The sequence below is a fragment of the Entelurus aequoreus genome, linkage group LG11, assembly GCF_033978785.1.
Source record: "Entelurus aequoreus isolate RoL-2023_Sb linkage group LG11, RoL_Eaeq_v1.1, whole genome shotgun sequence".
NCBI classification, from domain to species: Eukaryota; Metazoa; Chordata; class Actinopteri; order Syngnathiformes; family Syngnathidae; genus Entelurus; species Entelurus aequoreus.
Window position 1 is genome coordinate 61426181 of NC_084741.1, and position 22887 is coordinate 61449067.

The 22887-nt window shown below is 37.2% G+C and overlaps 1 protein-coding gene across 2 annotated transcripts in view; it reads right to left on the bottom strand.

Moving 5' to 3' along the window:
- The window catches only part of LOC133660321 (NIPA-like protein 2), a 49386-nt gene that overhangs the window by 26045 nt on the left and 454 nt on the right, over positions 1 to 22887 (bottom strand). For both annotated transcript variants that reach the window (XM_062063721.1, XM_062063720.1), the window contains exons 2-3: positions 10497 to 10565; positions 7414 to 7582 (exon numbers count right to left, since the gene is read on the bottom strand). In XM_062063721.1, the coding sequence (XP_061919705.1) occupies positions 7414 to 7582; positions 10497 to 10565 (238 nt within the window). The remainder of the gene's footprint in view (positions 1 to 7413; positions 7583 to 10496; positions 10566 to 22887) is intronic.

Consider the following 22887-nt stretch of genomic DNA (forward strand, 5'->3'; position numbering starts at 1 on the left):
TGCCGTGACGCGTGACCTATCAAAATAAAAACTTGGTGTGTAGTATTTTTTTCAGGCTCACTTTTGCGGGGGTGGAAATAAACTCCATCTCCCAAAATCCTCTGTGCAGCGCGGGTCAGCAATGTGGGGGCGTGAAGCGTTTTCCACTTGGTTGTAGATGGAGGAATTTAGTTTTTTTTTAAAAATTTGCTCATAACTTTGTACGTTATGTTGCTAACAAACAGACAAACCCTGGCGAAAACATAACCACTGGGGTGGAAAGCGTGCCACATTCGTATTGAGCGTTTCAAACCAAAACACTCGGTCGAGGTGCTGAGGGAAAGCATCTGTTGCACATCGAACTACTAATAGGCAACCATCACTCAAAAAAGATGAAGCAAGCGATAGAAAAAATGTCCGCTGTAGAGGACACTGCTTCTCAAAAAATACAAGTTGAGAAACAGTGGATATCCATCCATCCATCCATCCATTTTTCTACCGCGTATCCCCTTCGGGGTCGCGGGGGGCGCTGGAGCCTCTCTGCGCTGCATTCGGGCGGAAGGCGGGGTACACCCTGGACAAGTCGCCACTTCATCACAGGGCCAACACAGATAGACAGCATTCACACTCACGTTTACACACTACGGGCAATTTAGTGTTGCCAATCAACTTATCCCCAGGTGTATGTTTTTGGAGTGGAAACTGGATATTCCCGCACAATTCTTTGCACTTAAAAATAATTGTTTGTGGTAGCAAATATAATTACAAGATTTTAACATTTTGTTTGTTTTTTTGGACATATACCACAATAATATTGTACTGTGGCCTTAATGCTGTGATAATATCGTACCGTGAGATTTTGATATCGTTACATCCACAGTAGATAGTAGTTTTTACTTTTGTTTAGTTACTCTGCACTATTGGCATTGTTTTGCTCAGACAAACATATTTAATACAAGAGAATAAGGAACTAGTTTAGTTTGTATTGTGTTGATATTGTTAAACTGCAATAACACTCAACATAAATACATTGAAATGAATACATGTGATTGGTTGATCTCACTCAAGGATGATCGGTATCGGAGTCGGCGATATCAAACCGTGATCGGAACATCCCTACATGAGACACAGATAAAACAAACTAAAGGAGAACAAACAGCCAGACGAATATAAGCCATGTACATTATAGTGGGACCTCAGTTTTTGGTAGTAGTTTATCAAAAACGTCAGTTAAACGGAATCCTATGAAAACCGTAGGAAACAATCAATACATGTAATCTGTTCCAGACACCAAAAAATATTTTTTATACAGAGAATAATTATACTTTTACATGGCAACAATGTCATATATATGATGAATGCAATGGATAGATATATTGAACACCAATCTTAACTTCATTGAGGACTTTAGTTGGTTAAGACCGTGTTGAGCATTTTCTTGAATTTATTAGTGTTTTGTCACCTTCTTTGTCAAAATACTGGTACTTTATTTGGCCCCATGGTGGGTTATTGTGCAGCCATACTCAATAAAAAAGCACAGGGACTGATCCCCGTTGTCTTTAATCGTACTAAAACCGACAGAGTTGATAAAAATCAAGAAATGTGCGATTCAAGAACTCCTTCATTCCACACTCCATCCAGCTGTGTAATCACTCGCCATACAGCATATTTGTCTATTACCTGACCGCTTCTATGTTAGTTACCTCTCTTTGTTTATAATGTATATTTTCTACTGGATCTACTCTTTATTTTATGCTGCCCCTTTTTTTTGCTGCAGCTATTACATATACTGTAATATTGTACATGGTAATTGGGATTTGTTATATATTGTATATATTATTTTATAATATATATCAGTATATATTATATACTGTATATATAATATGTAAATATTACATATGTTATATTTTATATTGCTACTATGGTACATTTTTAGTCTACTTTATACCTTTTGTTTTCACCCTCTTTTTGTGCCCTTGTGTGCACGATCCATTCCATCCTCTGTAACTGAGCTACTGTGTGGAACAATTTCCCTTGTGGATTATTAAAGTTTGTCGAAGCCTAAATATTTTTGGCGACAATTTTTGCCTGAAACCGAACCATACCAAAACCAGGGTGTATGACGACCGAGGTGCCACTGTACATGCAGAAAAGTATTAGCTTGCCTAGAGTCACTAATATATCTTGTGTTACTATGTACACTACTGTACTCAACCAACAGCCATGCAGACTGTGTTATCTTCCTTGCTGGATCAAAGACATATGGCGCATGAACAAACATATCAATATGACACATGTGCACAGTGGAACACATACGAGTAACTTTGGTTAATGTGTCCAAAACACACATTGACTGTTACTGTACAGTAGCTCTTTAGCAGTTTTATTGCAATATGTCACTACAACAGGTGATGTTTGCCAGCACTGGAATTTGGTCCAAGCTACTGCAAACACACAGGAGAACATAGAAATAAAATAAGCAAAGATGGCTATTAAAGCCTGGCATGTGCACAATGCTGCAGGGACATCACTGACTAATTATTGGAGATTACAAAGACTCCTTAAGATGTCACTTTATAAATATTTCATACAGCGAGCATTAAAAACATACATTATTTACGCATTAAGAAATGTGTCTGTGCCTCTGGGAGCAGATGGGTTTTGCCAAGTCACCATAGCAACATCATATAAAGTGAGATTCACACAGCTTGATAACATGAGAAATGTGACAACACGAACCTCTGGGGTAAACAGTTCTGTCATACTTGCTGTGGGGAGGTGTGTGTGTGTGTGTGTGTGTGTGTGTGTGTGTGTGTGTGCGCAGCATCTAATTACTGTGTACCCTCCGGACAACCCCTCAGATATGTTACTTTCAACTGTTCCTCGGGGAAAACATACATCATTTTTAATCAATCAAGGTGTCATTTTGGTAGAGAAGCGTTTGAAATAATGCTTGCTACTAAACAGTCCACAAGCATATGGACAATGTGTTTTTTTATGATTTTGTCTTTATATTATAATAATGTGATTAAATCGAGTGTGCGGATGAATGTGTAACGCAAATCAAGACAAGTCCGTGCCAAACAAGTATGCCTTGCATGTACATTGTAATTCACATACATAACACACTCTGAGTTTTAGTACAAGGAAAAACACTCAGGCCCTGCTTTTTTTAAGTGTGGCTGCAAAAACCCCACAATAGAACCAAAAAGTTTTAGCTTAAAAGTCCAATCAAAGTCTGTTTACAGAGTGTACCTGAACGCACCACACAGCTAGCGTACATAGCTGCCAACATTTGGTGCTCGCAAACCAGCAGATCTCCCGACAACTCTTCCCCTCCCCCTCTTCAGTTCAGTTATAGAATCAAATGATGATAACCCCCACTAAGTATTAATATTATCGAGCAATAAAAAAACAATATGCACTTGTAATGCACCCATATCAATTTGATAATCATCTCATTGTGTATGGGAGTTTTAGAACACACTTTATATTTGCTTCATAAATACAAAAACTTATGTTGTAATAAAAACTAACAAGACCAGGGGTGCCCACAGTTTTTCAGCAGGCTTATGAAATGACCAAGTCGAGGTGATCTATATACTGTGTGTGCATGCATGTACATTACATCTTTTACATCAATGTAGCAATATAATTAATCATATCCCAATCTATTTGACACTGTACATGTTTTCACATGAGTGTAGGGGATAGATTAATTAATTGGATGATATTGACTCACACGTCTGCAGTATTTAATAAATCTTTCGAGCCAGGGCGTCACTATTCAGCATACTATTGTATCTTATGGTTTTAACTTTTTTTTAATTGCAGCAATGCATTACAGGTTCACAGCGGCCATCTTTGTACTCCTCTGCAATCTGGGTATGAATTTTAACGGTACCATTATTTAAAGTAGCTTTTTATATAACTGTCTCTAAATACTGCCCAACATCTTTAGCATTAACAATTCAGCATACTGTTTCAACTAATTTAGCTAGTGTAGCTATTTAGAAAATCATAACACAATAAATTCATGATCTTGTGCTTCATGACGTTATTTTATCGGTCAAAGTAAGCCATTAGGAAGCCAGTCAGTGGGCGAGGCTAATCAAAATCTAGTCCAATCATTGCTTCTCTGGTCCAAGTGGAAGTGCTGGGTAAACAGTCAGGTGTTCTAATCCGCCCTCTGACTTTGATGTCTGAGTGTGACAGATATAATTATTGCATGGACTGTAGACACACATTTTAATGAAATAATTTAATACATAATTACATCATTATGTATTGTGCTCCTGACTTAATGTTGCTGACGCAATAATGTGGCTCCTACGCAACCAGATAATATATCTGTTGTAATGAACAAATAAGGAATTTGCCCCCAAATTAGCCAAAAACAAACACAGCACCTCACACATCACAGGTACACGGTGCCAGTCATTGGTACTGCACACTCTCATAGTTGCTGCATTTTTCTTTATTTATTGCATTAAACAAAGAGAACATAGACTACCAAGTCAAATTCCTTGTGTTAAACATAATTGGTTAATACAGCTGATTTTGTTTTTAAGTGTCCTGTTGCATTCTGGGATATCCGCTAAACAGAACTGAACTTCAATAAGAGATTTATAATCTCAATGGGATTTTTTCCTGGTTAAACAAAGGTTAAATTAAAAAAGATACTTTTTTTTTTTGTTAACATGACCTTGATTTCAAACTGCTCCTATAAAAACAGTTTATATAATTTACCAACATTAAATATGATTCATTAGGCAACACTAATTTTAACAATACTGCATATAATATATATACAGTGCATACGCAAAGTATTCACAGCGCTTCACTTTTTCTACATTTTATGTTAGAGCCTGATTCCAAAATGGAATACATTCACTTTTGTCCTCAAAATTCTACCGACAATACCCCATAAAGAAAATGTGAAAAGGTTTTTTAAACATTTTTGCAAATGTATTTAAAGTAAAAAACAAAACACGTGGTAAAATAATAAAAAAACTAAGCAATTTCAATAGGGACTTTGCAGCCTTTTGCTGCTCGGGCCCAAAATACAAAGAGGCTCTATGGAGTATTTTTTGACACTGATGTGTGCATAGTCTGGAAACCAAATATTGATGTTTTATGAGCACACAGAGAAACAAAACTAAACCGATTGTCAATTACTGCATAATAAAAACAAAGGCTCCATTATTGTCCACTGCTTGCTCTGTCGTTCACAAGTTGCACACATTCTTTTTTGTATGTTTTGCTGCTGAAAGGTTTTTGATGATTGTACACTTTCATTTATGAAGACATTGCTTTTGTTTAGAACATTGGAGAACTGAAGAGGATGAAGGATTATCATTACGTGTCAATGTAAACAAATAAGTGAGAACACGGATGTGTTCTAAATGTTTGTATACAATGTTACCCAAAAGGCTTTCATCTGGCGAAAATGAGGACAACAGGTCGAACTGGGGAAGTTGCTGAGATTGGTTGAATTTGTATGAATTGCTGTAATCGCAACATCTTACCCCTTTCTTGTCTTTACTGTTAACTCCAACAATGTATTTTTTAATGTGACCTTGAATGTAACAGGCCAGGTTTATTCCTCCAAGTGATTAAATGCCTTCTATATCAAGTCAAGGAGAAACAAGTTGAAACATTGCTCTCCCTCAACAATATTTTGCAGTGTGCTGTCGTACCTAATTGTGATAAGTGGTCTCAGTGGATAGACCGTGGTAACTGAGTCTGGGACATAAGTGTCAAATTAAGCAGCTGTGTGACAAGACTCAACCCATGTGTTCTACTTTAGATACTTCTGTGCATTCTGTTGTTTATTCTTTGGCAGTAATAATGTGCTAAAATGCTTTTTCCAAAGTCAATTAACCTGCACATTATTCAAGCGATCAATGGGAAATTCTTAGAACAATAATGACAGTGAAATGAAAATGAGCACATTGTTGATTACTAATGTGGTTTTATTCTGATTTGATTTTTACTTACATTAATGCTATCAAAAGGTGCTTAATCTTTTTAATAAACTTCAATGGTGTTAGAGTGCCTTCTTCAAACCACTCATCCAGATGCAACACATGGCAGCAGATGCAACACATGGCAGCAGAAAAATCGAAGGAAGTGTTTGGCTAATAGATATCATTAATAATCATGAGTCCCCAATCACCTCTTTTATTATGACTGATGGAGTTGTTTAATGTTTAACCTGTGCTTCGAAAATGTGCACTGAGCAGCTGCCAGTGAAAACTAGAGGACAGGCTTTGTTTAAATGTGGTGTACGTACAGTACACACCGGACTGCAGGCCAGCCAATCACAGGGTATATACTTTAAATACAAACAACCATTCACACTCACATATACATCTATGGACTATTTTTTGTGGTCTATATAGGCAGCAGCGGTAATACATTTGTGGCAGTTATGGCAATGTCAAAAAGCCAGAAGAAGTCTAAAGCTGAAGTCATAGAGAAGTTTAAATGCGAAAATTATGACTAAAGTGGTGAAGCTGTATTTTCATTTGCACTTTGATTTTATTGACAGTTTAGTTAATAAACATATTTTTTAATATTTTTTATAAATTTACTTACAATGTATTTTTTTTCTTTTTTTGAGTCCCTTTTTTTGCAATATATTTGATTAGTATTCATTTTTGTAATCAGCCTGACCTAAGCTTTGATAATAATTTTTGTGATTAACACATGGCTTCATATCATTTGACGAGGTTGTAAACTGTAAGTAGGTCATATATAATTATTAAATATGATTAACATTGAGAGTAAGATTATTAATTCAGCGTTAGTATTTGAATGGGCCTCGGGCCCCCCTGGAGTGGAAATGTTGGGCCCCAAGGTCAAAAAGGTTATTAGGTGATTTAGAGTATCCTATGTAACAAACTGTGGAAGAACATTCTAACTCCACAATGAATGGTCTGAGCTGAGATTTGGACCTTAAACTTCGTACTCAAAAATAAATAATAGGTCAAACTGTACATAAAGTACAATGCTTATCCAGTACACTGGTACCTCAACTTAAGAGTGTTTTGAGATAATCAGCTAATTGTTATGCTTTAAGTTGCAAGCACAAATTGGAGATACAAGCATCCCAGCTACTTGTTGGCTTAGCAAATGTCACAGTGAACCTTTGTAAGATCTGCCCCCAAAAACATATGGTCTTATTCACTGGCATTAGCTTAGGAAGGAAGAAAGTGACTGTAAATGAAGAAAAAAATCATCAAAAACGTGTGGAGTCGACATGACATAGCAGTACGAGTGAATCACTGCTAGTCTGCACCATGCTGAAGCAGGAGGGGTTTAGTGCCAGACAAGAATGTTAAAATATTATCTAAACGGTGGACATTTATCGTACAGCTTCCATACACGTTTGATGTATGTATGAGTGCGGTGAAGAAGGCCACAATTTACCTATGACAGCCACACAGCCCAGTGGGGCTATGAGGGATGCTGGTGCAAAGCCGTAGGCGGCGAAATTCCCCAGTTCACCAACACCCATGAGAAGAACCCCACCCCACCACACCACGGAGGTGTAGTAGGGTTTGGAGCCACGCTGACATTGACGGACGTGGGCATATTTCTGTTGGAAAAAGAGAGAGAGCACAAGTCTATTTGTCATTATATTAAAATCTTACTTGAAAAGAGAAGTGCGACTTAAACATACAAATACAAGCAGACTGGTGAAATATTATTTAATACATAAAGCTAGGTAAACGCTCTAAATATATATTTTGGTGTACCTCAAGGATTACTATTGGGACCAAAATAATTAAATTCCTATATAAACGACATTTGTGAAGTTACAAAAACTTAAACTTAGCACTATTTGCAGACGACACAACTGCGTTTGGTTCAGAAGAAAACCCACAGAGGCTAATACAAATAGTAACAGAAGAAATTACCTAATTAAAGTACCAGTAGAGTGGGACAACAAGTTGACTTTAAATGCGTAATTGTGTTACATTGCATCCGTCAAACCATATCCAATTGTATTTACAATCCGCAAAGTATCTGAAAATACAGTCTGAACATCCCAAAATGGCACAAATTCAGTCGGCCATTTTGAATATTCCGCTCGTAATATCTTCGGCCAACTCCGTCGATTCTACATCACTGTAGTAACACTTCTGCACTCTGACCATATTATCAGATTAGTCGTATTGGAAATACGCAAACATTGAAAAAAGACGTGCGGTTTATCATTCACAATCCTTGCGTAGGACAAGAACACATATACATGGCTTTTTATATGCATTCGAAAATCTTAACTACATAGCTAACAATTGAGTCAACAGATCGAGGGTCCTCTATTGCGCCCATTATACCTTCTAAAACATCCAGAAATCTCCAACAATACTCTATTTACATGTCGTGACTGAACATTAACCAAGTATGTGCGATATTGTTGTATAAACGCCAACGCATACGGCCTATTTTAGCGGAACACTGATAGGAGTAAGCTAATGCTAGTTTACTCCTAGGGGGACGGCGTGGTGAAGTTGGGAGAGTGGCAGTGCCAGCAATCTGAGGGTTACTGGTTCAATCCCCACCTTCTACCATCCTAGTCACGTCTGTTGTGTCCTTGAGCAAGACACTTCACCCTTGCTCCTTATGGGTCCTGGTTAGCGCCTTGCATGGCAGCTCCCGCCATCAGTGTGCGAATGTGTGTGTGAATGGGTGAATGTGGAAATACTGTCAAAGCGCTTTGAGTTCCTTAAAAAGGTAGAAAAGCGCTATACAAGTATAACCATTTACCATTTACGCTGCTATTGTTGACACACTGAGCTGCTTTGTCTCAAACTTGCAAAAAATTTACTCTAGATTATAATTCATGCGTCCCTCACCAGGTATTGGACACATTTGGCCATGGACTGAGAGGCTTGTCGACTTTCACATCCCCCGGCAACTTTTTTTTAACCTTTAGTGAGGATTTAGATGAAGATTGAATCTTCATCTAAACTGGATTATGTAAACTTCCCGTCGGACCGCGTACCAGCAAGAGTGGATGTTGTACAGTAAGAGTTAGTTTTATTATGGTTAATTATGGTTAGTTTGTATGTTTAGCACCTAGCAATGTTGCTGATGCTAGTGTTTCAATAAACACACATCCGTTTTAAGACTCTGCTTCTAAAACGTATTACTCATCCTCTTTGTGTTCAGGCTCAAAAATGTAAGGTTCTGGATCATAATCTTTTCCTAAAGTAATCACTGTTGGCTGTCACAGAGTCTGCTTGATTAGCATTGTTGTTGATGGGGAAAGGATCTATTGTTCCTAACTCTGTCACGGATCATGTGACTGGCTTGCTCATTAACTTTCAATAGGGCTCGTGAGATTGATACTATTGTGATCATATCTATTTACTTGCAAACTTTGGAAGTCTTTTGGTGTCATAAATCAGCTGATGTGTATATATAGCTGATAATAACTTCAATAAAGAGGCAACTTGTTTTTTCACTTTACTGGTACTTAAAAGACATGGTTTGGCAAAAACAGATTATCCTTGAATTGCAGTAAAACTAAAATAAATATTTTCCGAAACAGTTTAAAGACAGGTAAATACAAACACAAATAGAAGACATAGACAATAACATGGTAAACTACTTATATTTTAGTTGTAATAATGGATTGTTAAATGGAAATATAATATAAAAGACAATATAAGGTGGCAAGAAACATTTCAGTAATGAATATAGTTAGATACGTACTCGCTGGACCAAAACTCACTCCATATTCTCTACGGCTCGCTTGTGTTTCCATGAGTTATTGTGTAGAAATATGGAGAAATAACTACAAATTTACATCTTCCAAAAAAAGCTCAGTTAGGATTATATAAAATGTTGGCTACAGAATTTTTTTTATTTTTTCATTTATTGAAATTCAATGATTTGGTGAAAATGAAACAGCTACAAATATGTCCAACAAAGAAAGATAAATATAACCTTAGAAAAAAATTCTACTTAAAAAATGTATTTATTTAATTTGTTGTGTTACAAATTGAGCTCAGAAAGTGAACAAAAAATTTGTTAGGAATTGATTGCAATAAAATGGAAGGTGGGTATGATTAAATAAACTCTGCTTCCTCCCACTCTTTTTCGGACACGCTGTAATGAGAAACTGGAAATATGTGATGTATCGTAAAGTAACTGTATACACTAGATGTTCAAAAATAAATCAACACCATAACTATAACTGAAGGGTGGGAAATTTAAGTTAATTCAAGTTAAAGCCACTTCAAAATGTACAATATGTGTCTGGATAAAAGTAGATGTGTAGTAGTATTAAACCAGCAAAGTGACAGAACAGTTGCATCAAAATAGAAAATTATGCAAGTCTACTACTTAAACTAATGTTCAATTATGATGTTAAAACTTTTAGTTATTAAAGTAGTCAATCATTTCTGCAGCTGGAATTTTTGCACAAATCTGGCCATGACGTGCATTAATTATGCATGTGCTGAATATTTGCAGTCGAATAGGATCCCGCTGTGTCCTACCTGTATGTTGAGTGAAATGCTAATTAGGACGTTCCCACAAATAGAGATGATGATTCCCAGGAGGTACGTCTGTGGAAACAAACATCAAACAGACCGGAGATCACTTGTCACACAACAGTAACTCCATCTACCCTCCAGATGTCATTTTTATGGCAGTCACATATCTGCTTTAAAAGCACCATTGTTGACTTTACAAGTAAGTCTTCTGTATTTCTCAGTTCCTACTTCTGATACATTTTTATGCAACAAAGAATATCATTAGTACAGATATGGAATACATATATAAAACAGTGGAATTATGTACCAAAATGTCTCACAACCTATACTGAACGCTGTCAAAAATAGGAGCATAGCAAATATTTTGGTCACTTACAACAGTTTTCCCCAAACTTTATTAAGCCAAGGCACATCCATCCATTTTCTACCGCTTGTCCCTTTCGGGGTCGCGGGGGTGCTGGAGCCTGTCTCAGCTGCAAAAACATGCATCTGGGGATAGGTTGATTGACAACACTAAATTGGCCCTAGTGTGTGAATGTGAGTGTGAATGTTGTCTATCTGTGTTGGCCCAAGGAACATATTTTATATTATTCCATTGTCCTAACCGCCACTATATGTCGCTGGCATAGATAAATGAACAAATATACATTATACATAGGACACAAATAATTTTTTTTGGACCAAAGCACTCAGAGTGCAGATCTCTGCCATGTTATATCTCCCAATAGTAAAGAATTCTTAAAAAAAAAAAATCCTGAATCCAGACAGTGATCCGGACCATCCTCAAACCATAATCACTTGTTCCTCATCCCATTTGTGACAGTTCTTCAAAGTTTCATCAAGTCTACAGATGACATTTAGAGTTGTGTTACTAACTAACAAACAGACAAACCCATAGAATACAAAAGTTGTTGTCAAACTGGGGAGTAAGGGCTCCAAGCTGTTTCCAAGTGGTCCAATTAAAGGCTCAATGTCCAATTGAAACATTGAAACCTCCTCATCTACACACCTCAGGCCCTCCAGGAATTCGCAATGTCGCGATCACACTAATTTACGCAAATTATGCACAGTCTTGTTACTTTGTCCAATGCCAGCAATTTTCCCATATATTTTAGCCAATCAATCAGCGTCATTTTTGCCAATGGAATTTGTCTCTGACCTCTTCTTAAGTATGCACGTCAACTATCTAATCAAAATGTATGTGTCTTTCTGGTGTAGACGAAGCAGGAACAGCGGTGTGTAGAACTATAATCAGGGGCGCCGTTAGGGATTTTGGGCCCCATGAAAAGAATCTTTACAGGGCCCCCAACACAGCGGCAACATTATAATTTCATCATCATTAGGGGCCTCTCTGGGCCCCCCTCCATCATGGGCCCCTAGAATTCGTCTCCTTTACCCCCCCTTTTCGGCGCCCCTGACTATAATAATTCTTTATTTCTCAAACGGTGCAGCCAGAACCTACTTCCGGTTCCTGTCAACAGCGCTAAGCCTTCTAAATATCTAAAATTATTCATATTCTCTTCATGTTTCTTATGCACGTTCCAGTGCTGTTGTTTTTAGTTTTAGTTGGTATCCAATCAGAATTCAGCTAGCTTATGTTGCCATGCAGTACGAAATCTGCCAGACACCTTCAGAATCAACAATGCTGGCGTCCATGCACTGTAAGCGAACGGGGACATACAGCTTCCGTCAGTCTACCCCAGGGCAGCTGTGGCTACGAAAGTAGCTTACCACCACCAGGTGTGAATGAATGATGGGTTTTTAACATGTAAAGCGACTTTGGGTACTTAGAAAAGCGCTATATAAATCCCAGGTATTATTATTATTATTACAGGTGATAGACAGTTGCGATAGCCAATCAGATCACCAGTTGTTGTCAGTAAGGCCTTCTAGATGGCCTCCCGTTGAACATGACATTCACGCGTCCTGTGATTGGATACTCAACGGAACCGTTAGCGGATTAATTTAAAAACACATAGAGTTGAGAGACAGTTGTGATAGCCAATCAGATCACAAGTTGTTGACAGTAGCTGTTCTGTTACAACTAAAAGTTGTAAACTCTTGTTGTTAAAGTGTGTCATGCCTGTCATTTAATTAACATTGTTACATGTGTATTTGTCGCTATCATGTGGTCAGGGCAGTTAATATATCTTTGATAAGTGTGTACTTTGAATTAAACTTTATTGACCGGAAGTTTCATAAGCCAAGCAGACAAATGTACAGTATATGTTTTAATTGCTGATGAGTTATAATTTATTTTTAAATGCGCCAGAAAATAACCCGTTTTGTATACTGTTGATGTGAGTCAATGCACAGTAGGCCGTAAATGTGTTCCTGTATAGTATTTCTCCAGCAATGATCATGTGGTGACATCAATTATGGTATTTTGAGAGGTAATCATTGAAGTCAAAGATCACTGAAGGCCTAGGTGGGAAACGCACGGCCCGCCACTGTTAAAACGGTACCGTTGACATGTGCTTTTATTGCTCTCTAGTGTCTACTTTTAGGTCTGTATGATATAAAATGAGTAAAACATCTATACAGCATTTGTTTTCCATTTTTATTTGGAATCCTCTGCTTTTTGAGGTTAAGGTTAGAAGGAACACTCAAAACATTGTTAAAGAAATTATAAAAGTTGATTCAATGTCAATGAAAAAAAAAAAAGGCTCAAAGCATTGCAACTTTTGCAGCAACTTTCTGAAAAAGCTGCCTTGAATTCAGACATTCATGACAGGCACTGACTAATGCATATCCAGTACTAATTACTGGACTCCTTGGTAACCGTTTGCTTATTCACGCAATGTACTTTCTCTCTCTTCACCATCTGTAACACGCTCACCTTGACTTGGAGCTCCATGTGTGCACTGGCCTATAAAAACAAGGATAAAACCACACCAGAAGTAAACAGGATTATGACTTCGGTGTGTGAAAGTCTTTGTCTGGTTGTGGGAATATGTTTGATGATCTCAGTGGTATAACAGGATTTGAGAGGAGGACGCAGAAAGCAGATGGGCAGCTGGATAATGAGATTCCAAAGGGACTGATTTAAAATGAGGTAAACTGCGCGTGTAGGTGTGTGTGTGTGTGTGTGTGTGCGTGCGTGTTTGGAGCATTAAAAAACTTTGAAATGAATAAAACTTACATCAAAGAATTAAGCATTTGATTCATTCACAAATCATTACGGTGTAACACAAAACTGCCATCAACGATGTATGGTAATCTTACCATAAAATAACAATGGAAAATGGTTTGCAATATGAATAGTATAAACAGTTCTCATGCATCACAGCAGGGATTGTTTAGTTGTGAACAGTGCATGGACATACAAACCTACTCAACCCAATGGCTTTACATTAAAACCAATAATGTTTTTTTTATTTTTACTAACTAGAGTATTAAAGAGGGTGGTAGGGCTGGGGGGTGCAAGCCAATTGTTTTTTTTACTGTGACTTTAACTCTTACAACAGTGAACATGAAAGGAGAGAGAGATAGATCATGTCAGAGGAAGTGCAAACAAAGGAGTCCAAGCAGGCCAACGATATTCTGGGTGTGCTGTTGATTTTTGGCGTACTTGGCAAATATTGCGGGTTTTATTCAACCATATACATTTTTTTATCACAGAACTGCCAAAGATGTGTGTGCTAAACGATTGCTTATTTTCACCACCTTACTGATGCATACAAAAACAGTTAATAATGATGCAATCTAGTAATTGTCTTGTTCAAAAGTAAATCAAAACATATGAAAAATAAATTTATCTGATGCAAATTTGAACAACGATTCATAATTTATTCATTGTTAAAAAATGCATTGACTCGAAAAATTGAATTTCTATAAGAAATATGATAAGTGGATTTTTTAATACCACTACTTACATTGATTCTGTATGATATTGAGCTGTGGAAGTGAAACGTGGGTTTAAAAATACACTGCAGCAAGTTTAAAGCAGCAGCGAACAAGAGTTATATATAGCTGTAGCAGCTATACATGTTACAATATGAGATGGGTGTTGTTGGTCTGGACCTGGATCCCAGGATACAGATAGAGCAAGCAAAGTGCAGGAAAAAATAAACTTTAATTAGGTAAAATACAAAAGTAGATCAGCAGGGAAGTGCACAAAATAAGGGACAGGAAGCATAGGGAAAGCTTCGCAACACATTGAGGTACAAAGCAGAGGACAGGGCTGTAATAAGAAACATCCTGATTGGCAATCGGGGACAAGTCTGTTCTAATTGCCAGTCAGGGAAACAGGTGAGGGTCAGGAAAAAATACAGAAACTAAGGACACTAATAATTAAGTACAAATTGAGATCATGACAAATACAGATTTTGTTAGACCTAATGATAGATTTAATAAACTATAGACGTAAATAAATATAGCAAGTGTAAAACACTAACGTAACATCAAGAGCTTATAGAATAACAGCACTATACCATGGGATCAAATTATGCGCATTCCAGTTATTAACACATCATAAAATAGATTATTAAAAAATAGTAAATAGGCATGGATGACAGTTGATGACAATAACACTTGCATTTATTACCCACATGAGTAACATTTTCTCAGCTGAGATAGGCTCCAGCACCCCCCGGTCCCCGTAAGGGACAAGCGGTAGAAATGGATGGATGGATGGATCAATGAAGGTAATATTAGTCTTCAATTAATAATACAATTAATAATTAATTAATTTGTTATCAATAATGTTTTGATAATTTTATTATGTTATCTGATTACCGTTCATTCCGACAGTAATAAATAGCACATAAAAATATCTAAAGAATGTCTAGGTGATTTTATAAATTGTTTGTTGTGAAAGTAATCAATGCATAATATTTGTGATAATTGTGAAACTGTGATCCGCTGCCGTGGTCTTTATGTACATAAATGTACTGTCGAGTGAGCAGGTGTTCCATGTTTATGGCTTTGTGGATTATTTACTGTCTTTCCATTTAGAAAATCCCCAGGACCTCCCATTAGAAAAGATCTGCAAGACCCATTGAAAGTTTCTTTAAAGGGGACCTATCGGGTCCGGTGTTCTATATGCGAAACAAATGTTTCACACTTATTGGTACCTGTTTTTGTTTATTTGGGATCTGCATAGGTCCCAAAATTTGAAATCAAACCATGGAGACATTGCAGAAATATTTATAAAAAAAAAAAGATTTTCTTCCTTCAAACTTACTCCAAACGAGCCATTTGGAATTTGCACAACCTGTGACATTTTACCTAGTCAGCGGATATATCCATGTATGGTAGACATTTACTTGAACTGCTTTGCGTGAGTCCATCAAAAAGCTCCTTCTTTTTCTCTTTCCTTTTGTTGTGAGGCAGACTGGCTTGTACATGCACATGCATCGTCTACTTTTGCCATCTCTAATACAAATGAGCGTATGGTTCTAACTTATATCTGTCAGTACAGTTGCTATGGAAGCTCTAAAAATTACAAAATGGCTGGCGGGGAGAAGAAAATCAAAGTGGAGGCACGTAAATAAGACCTCCCACAAGAGACATCGGAAAGGGGCTCCAAAATGGTCTGTAAAACATAATCTATACAAAACGTTCACCAAAGAACCACCATTACATGTTATGTAGACCACAAGGAAGTGTTTTAAATGTAGAAAAAAATCATAATATGACCCCTTTAAACCAGAACAGTACAATGCAGTCTAATAATAATGATTAGTATAATAACAATAAACTTTGTTACGTATTTTAAACATAAGCACATAGTCCTGAACATGTACGTGTGGAAAAAAAAAATCATCACAGAGAATTGCAATCTCAATTTTAAACATGAACATGCAATTTACTTATTTTCCAGGACTGTGCAGCCCTATTCCACAGCATACTAATAGACTACTTATTTCACATTTGCATGAACGAGCCAGATCATCCACCGTTCTTTATTCTTTAAGTCATATGCCCTCTTGGCCCCATGAGCTAAGCCTTTACTAGAGATTTGCATATTAATTGATTAGTCATTTACAGGCAGACTGAGCGCAACGACACAAACACAATTCTTCATAGGTGTGGTCATGCAAATAATAAACTGCTACAACCCCTAAAAGTGCTTGACATATTTAACTGCATAATGGACGTGCACGCTGCTGGAAGAATCCTTATCCATGGAAGGACACAGCGTGGCCCATTGTGTTCACTCACAATGGAAATCTGTGCATGTCTGGGATGATGCCATCTCTGGATGAAGCCATATGCTTTCTGTTTGGAGGTGGTGGGCGCTGAAGCGGCGTGGCCAACACCAGTGTTGATGTGTAAACATAATGAGCAAGAATCAACTTTCATGCAATATGTGATTCTGACACACTGTGTTGATTGATCAATCGAAATAAACTTACAATATTCTCAGAAACACCATGCAAAACAATTGCAGTTTCAAAGGGGAACTGCACTTTTTGGGGGGAATTTTGCCTATCGTTCACAATCATTATGAGAAACATGATGACGGATGTTTTTGTTTTGTTAATGCATTGTAAATATTACATAAATCGATCAAAAGTCTGCTTACAATAGAACCTATGGGAACCACATTATATACATAATGTAAGTATATATGTAATAAAGAAATGGGCACATTTATATAATCATTTAAAATGTATGTATTTTGATCATTTTAAGCATACACGGTGCATTAATTGTTACTTATTAGATTTTATAGACTGAATAGAGGACCGTCCATTGGCTCTGCTTTAAGCAGACTTTTATTTACATGTATTTAATATTTGAAATGCATTTTAAAAAATCCATCCTTTTTCATGTCTTTCATATGATTGTGAACAATATGTAAAATGCCAAAAGAAGTGCAGTCCCCCTCAATGCATATAGATATACTGTAGCACTAGTTGGACAAATTGTCTGTCTGTTTTTGTTTTGCAAGCACTTTTTAGTGTTCAAGTGCAGGACTAGAAGACTGCAGACACTCAGACTTCAGTTCAGCTATTAATACTGTGCATGTGTATATCCTATAGTACAGTGGTCCCCAACCACTGGGCCGCGGCCCGGTACCGGTCCATGGATCGATTGGTACCGGGCCGCACAAGAAATTAAAAAAAATACATAATAATAATAATATTTTTAAATTTTTTTAAATTAAATAAACATAAAAAACACAAGATACACTTACAATTAGTGCACCAACTCAAAAAACCTCCCTCCCCCATTCACACTCATTCACACAAAAGGGTTGTTTCTTTCTGTTATTAATATTTCTGGTTCCTACATTATATATCAATATAGATCAATACAGTCTGCAGGGATACAGTCCGTAAGCACACATGATTGTATTTTTTTATTACAAAAAATAAATAAATACCATTGAACAAATGGTTTTAATGCAACCAGCTTCATAAATTCCCTCTTAATTATTTAAACTGAATTTGTAAATGTTAAATATTTAAATCAAATTCAATAATTATATCAAACCTACTTACAGTCGAACAGGATAATAGTTGTCAAATGAAATGAAACCAGGTATTAATCACACAGATTATTATCGAGATTTAGGTCAGACTGATTACAAAAATAAATACTGATCAAATATACTGCAAAAGAAGGGACTCATAAAAACCAATGAAAAACAAATTACCATACAATTACACGATGCTAAATAAAAAAAATTCAAACTATATTAATAATAAATTATACATATTTTTTTAAAACAAACTCAAGAAAATGTATGTGCAAATAAAAATACAGCTTCACCACTTTAGTCATAATTTTTGCGCTTAAAAACTTCTCTATGACTTTTTACTAAACTTTTTCTCTTTGTTTGATATTGTCATTACTGCCCCAAGTGGTGAAAAAGTGTATTACAACTGAGTACAACTGCGGCCCATAGCTGAAATTTTTTGCTTGGCCCTGTAGCAGGCAACAGTGGGCCGCGGCCCTATGTTTAAGAAACACTGATCAAATGTACATTATTTCTTAGGGGACAAATTTATTCGGTTTTTGTCAACCTTTTGGTACTTGGGTACCACCATATAATTATTTCTCTAAAAGTGTCAGGGTAGAAAAACTAAATAAAAGCTGTAGCGTAGCCAATGTTCCATTTATATTTAGCCAAGGTGGAACGGAAGGCAATGTCTCATTAAAATATATAATTCTGGAATTTACCATGTCTTGCATGCTTAAGATTTCAGGACTTCAAGTTGATAAAAAATTTAGTTGAATCATTAGTCACTTTGTTGGATTAGTGAAGAATGAAGAAACATATAGGTGTAGTTATTATCAGGTGCACCATAAGCCAAGTGATATGAGAGACAGAATGACATTGTTATGATGTTGGCTGGCATAGTGGGTGGATAGGAACATCGGGGGGCTGGGACCATTATCCAGCGGTTCAGGATGACTTCAGTGTTAATACAGTAGATCCATTCTAACACCCACCCATGGGTGATTACTCATGCCTCCCTCTGTTACTCTACTCTCTGCCACCCCAAAATGTCACAATAAGGGGAAAAGAGCAGCATGAGGAGAATGAGAGCAAGAGTGGGAAGCCAGAAAACTGACAAAACAATCACATTCATGCTCTTATGGAGACATTACAGACTTTGAGCAAATAGTTAGAGCAGTGATTCCCAACCACTGTTCCGCAACACATTAGAGAACATGAGGAAAATCATCCAAATTCACCTAATTGGTCAAAAAACTATTATTCATTTACGACAAATATTTGTTCACCCATTTGTCGCAGTAATGTATAGTGACAGAAAAAAACAATTACATGCTTTTTCACCAGATAGCAAAAAGTACATAAGTAACCTAATCATAATTTCAATACATTTACTAAACACTACACCAGACGTCTTCAACAGAGGGTCCGTGAGCCCTATTCCAGCGATTCTCAAACTTTTTTTTTTTACCAAGTACCACATCAGAAAACACTTGGCTCTCCGAGTACCACCATAATGACCAACATTAAAATGCAGTAGCATTGTAGGTCTAACAATTCATTAAAAACAAGGCAAATGCTTTATTTAATGTTTTAGCCACTGTTATACACACAGTTTGAACAGCAACAAATATTTGAATATAGGAAAATAAAACATTGTACTAAATAATGAATCAAATCTTTAGTGTACAACTAGATGGAGCCCACGTACCACCACAGTTTGAGAATCATTGCCCTAGGGCAGTGGACCCCCAACCATTTAGTAACTGCGGACCGGTCAACGCTTGAAAATGTGTCCCACGGCCCGGGGGGGTGGTATGGTATTTATTTTTTATTTTTTGTCATAAAAAAATACAATCATGTGTGCTTACGGACTGTATCCCTGCAGACTTTATTGATCTATATAGATATATAATGTAGGAACCAGAAATATTAATAACAGAAAGAAACAACCCTTTTGGCCTACTCAGTGGCCTAGTGGTTAGAGTGTCCGCCCTGAGAACGGTAGGTTGTGAGTTCAAACCCCGGCCGAGTCATACTAAAGACTATAAAAATGGGACCCATCAGCTCCCTGCTTGGCATCAAGGGTTGGAATTGGGGGTTACATCACCAAAAATGATTCCCGGGCGCGGCCACCGCTGCTGCCCACTGCTCCCCACACCTCCCAGGGGGTGATCGAGGGTGATGGGTCAAATGCAGAGAATAATTTCGCCACACCTAGTGTGTGTGTGACAATCATTGGAACTTTAACTTTAACTTTTGTGCGAATGAGTGTGAATGACTATAAATGGGAGAGGGAGGTTTTTTGGGTTGGTGCACTAATTGTAAGTGTATCTTGTGTTTATTATGTTGATTTAATAAAAAAAATAAAAATAAATAATAATAATTTCTTGTGTGGCCCGGTACCAATCGATCCACGGACCGGTACCGGGCCGCGGCCCGGTGGTTGGGGACCACTGTCCTAGGCTGTCCGCAGAGGTACTGCAGAGTGGTCATGACATTTTTGGTTACTTAGACTTTTTTGTAATATATTATTTTGTATTCCACTGCAATTTTTTACACTATTTTTGTGCCTTTCAAATCGACATTAACATTGATCCAACGCAATGTAGTTTAGTTTACAAATGTCTGTTTAGGCATTAACATTGACAGCCCCTGCTCAACACTATATTTTACGAACACGGAGAGTTTCAAAAACACATATTAGGGGTTAAAACAATCTCCATCCACACAAGTGTAGTTTCAAAACTGTCTATGTCTACCGTAAACGCATACACCTGCTGTCATGCACATTTTGTCCAATCAGAAGCCTGGAAAAAGCAGCAACAGCTGACTTGGTGGCATTACACCTCCTATTCTGTTTATTTTGATCGACTTTAGACGTACAATGACATGCACATTATCTTTAAAACCAGCCTGCACGTACACAGATTCCTGGGAACATTATTAAAGAGCAAATGCACGCCTGTGCTGCTGAAACCCAACACTGATAGAATTATAACATGTTCAGAAACATGGTGATGTATTACATGTGCAGTGAAGTATACATTATTTCTAATATCAGCATGCACTAACGAGCCAAGGAAACCATTTTAAAGTTAAAGTTAAAGTTACATTTTTGCATGTTTAAGGGAATTATAAAGCATTTAATCATTGATATAGTGATTTGGTACATGTGTAATGAAATGTATATTGTCTTTAACATCATTACACACTACAAGGAGGTCGCTACATTATGATTTATTAGTTGCTTTTTATGCGCGAGCAGGGTCGCATCTACAAAAATGGAAGCAAGACACGCAAGTTAACTTCATGATTTGTTGTCAAACAAGGACTAAAAGCATAAGATAATGTTGCACCTTTCTTATGACACAGAGCAAAAAGTCTTGCTTGTCAAAGTTGTCGCATCAGTTGGAGATCCGACAGCGATCATATCCAAACATCTGCCTGTCATTCTGATGTGTCTTTTTTTTCTTAATGTTGAGTGAAAAGAGCAGCATATTTACGTTCAAACATACGTTATAGTCCTCTTATAGTGTGTTTAAAGCCAGCAAATGCACGCCTGTGCTGCTGAAACCCAACACTGATAGAATTATAACATGTTCAGAAACATGGTGATGTATTACATGTGCAGTGAAGTATACATTATTTCTAATATCAGCATGCACTAACGAGCCAAGGAAACCATTTTAAAGTTAAAGTTAAATTTTTGCATGTTTAAGGGAATTATAAAGCATTTAATCATTGATATAGTGATTTGGTACATGTGTAATGAAATGTATATTGTCTTTAACATCATTACACACTACAAGGAGGTCGCTACATTATGATTTATTAGTTGCTTTTTATGCGCGAGCAGGGTCGCATCTACAAAAATGGAAGCAAGACACGCAAGTTAACTTCATGATTTGTTGTCAAACAAGGACTAAAAGCATAAGATAATGTTGCACCTTTCTTATGACACAGAGCAAAAAGTCTTGCTTGTCAAAGTTGTCGCAACAGTTGGAGATCCGACAGCGATCATATCCAAACATCTGCCTGTCATTCTGATGTGTCTTTTTTTTCTTATTGTTGAGTGAAAAGAGCAGCATATTTACGTTCAAACATACGTTATAGTCCTCTTATAGTGTGTTTAAAGCCAGCAAGACAGTGTTGTTAAAGTACCACTGATAGTCACACACACTAGGTGTGGTGAAATTACTCCCTGCATTTGACCCATGCCCTTGTTCCACCCCCTGGGAGGTGAGGGGAGCAGTGAGCAGCAGCGGTGGCCGCGCTCGGGAATCATTTTTGGTGATTTAACACCTAATTCCAACCCTTGCTGCTGAGTGCCAAACAGGGAGGTAATGGGTCCCATTTTTACAGTCTTTGGTATGACTCGACCGGGGTTTGAACTCACCACCTACTGATCTCAGGGCGGTTGAGCTTGGAAATGACAGCGCACAACCGTGACGTCATCACAAGTCTCCGTTTGTGCCGTGTACACGCATACGCTGAGCGGAGAGTTTTGGATCTCTACACTTTGGCCAGCGTTTGTAAATGTCTGTGTTTTTAAAGACAAAAGTACGCGTCTGCGTGTGGACAAGAGTCCTAAACGCAGAGATAAGTATGCGTTTATTAGGTATCTTTGTTCGTGTGGACATGGCCTTAGTTTCCTATATTCAAACACAGTTTTTCTGTTCAAATAGTGTGTAATGTTACAGTGGCCAAAAATATTAAATATACTTGTTAAATAAAACGTCTGCTTTTTTAAAATGACTACTTAGGCGTGCTGCGCTACTGTATAACAATATTGGTCATTATGGTGGTACTTGGAGAGCCAAGTGTTTTCTGAGGTGGTACTTAATGAAAAAGTAATATAAATATGTGTCTCGGCTTAGTAGAGGTTGACAAACGGTGCTTTAGAACATATTTTTGGCAGGTGCTAGCATCAAATAATCTTTGTGCTGGCAGCCTTACTCACTGCTCATTACACAAAAAGCA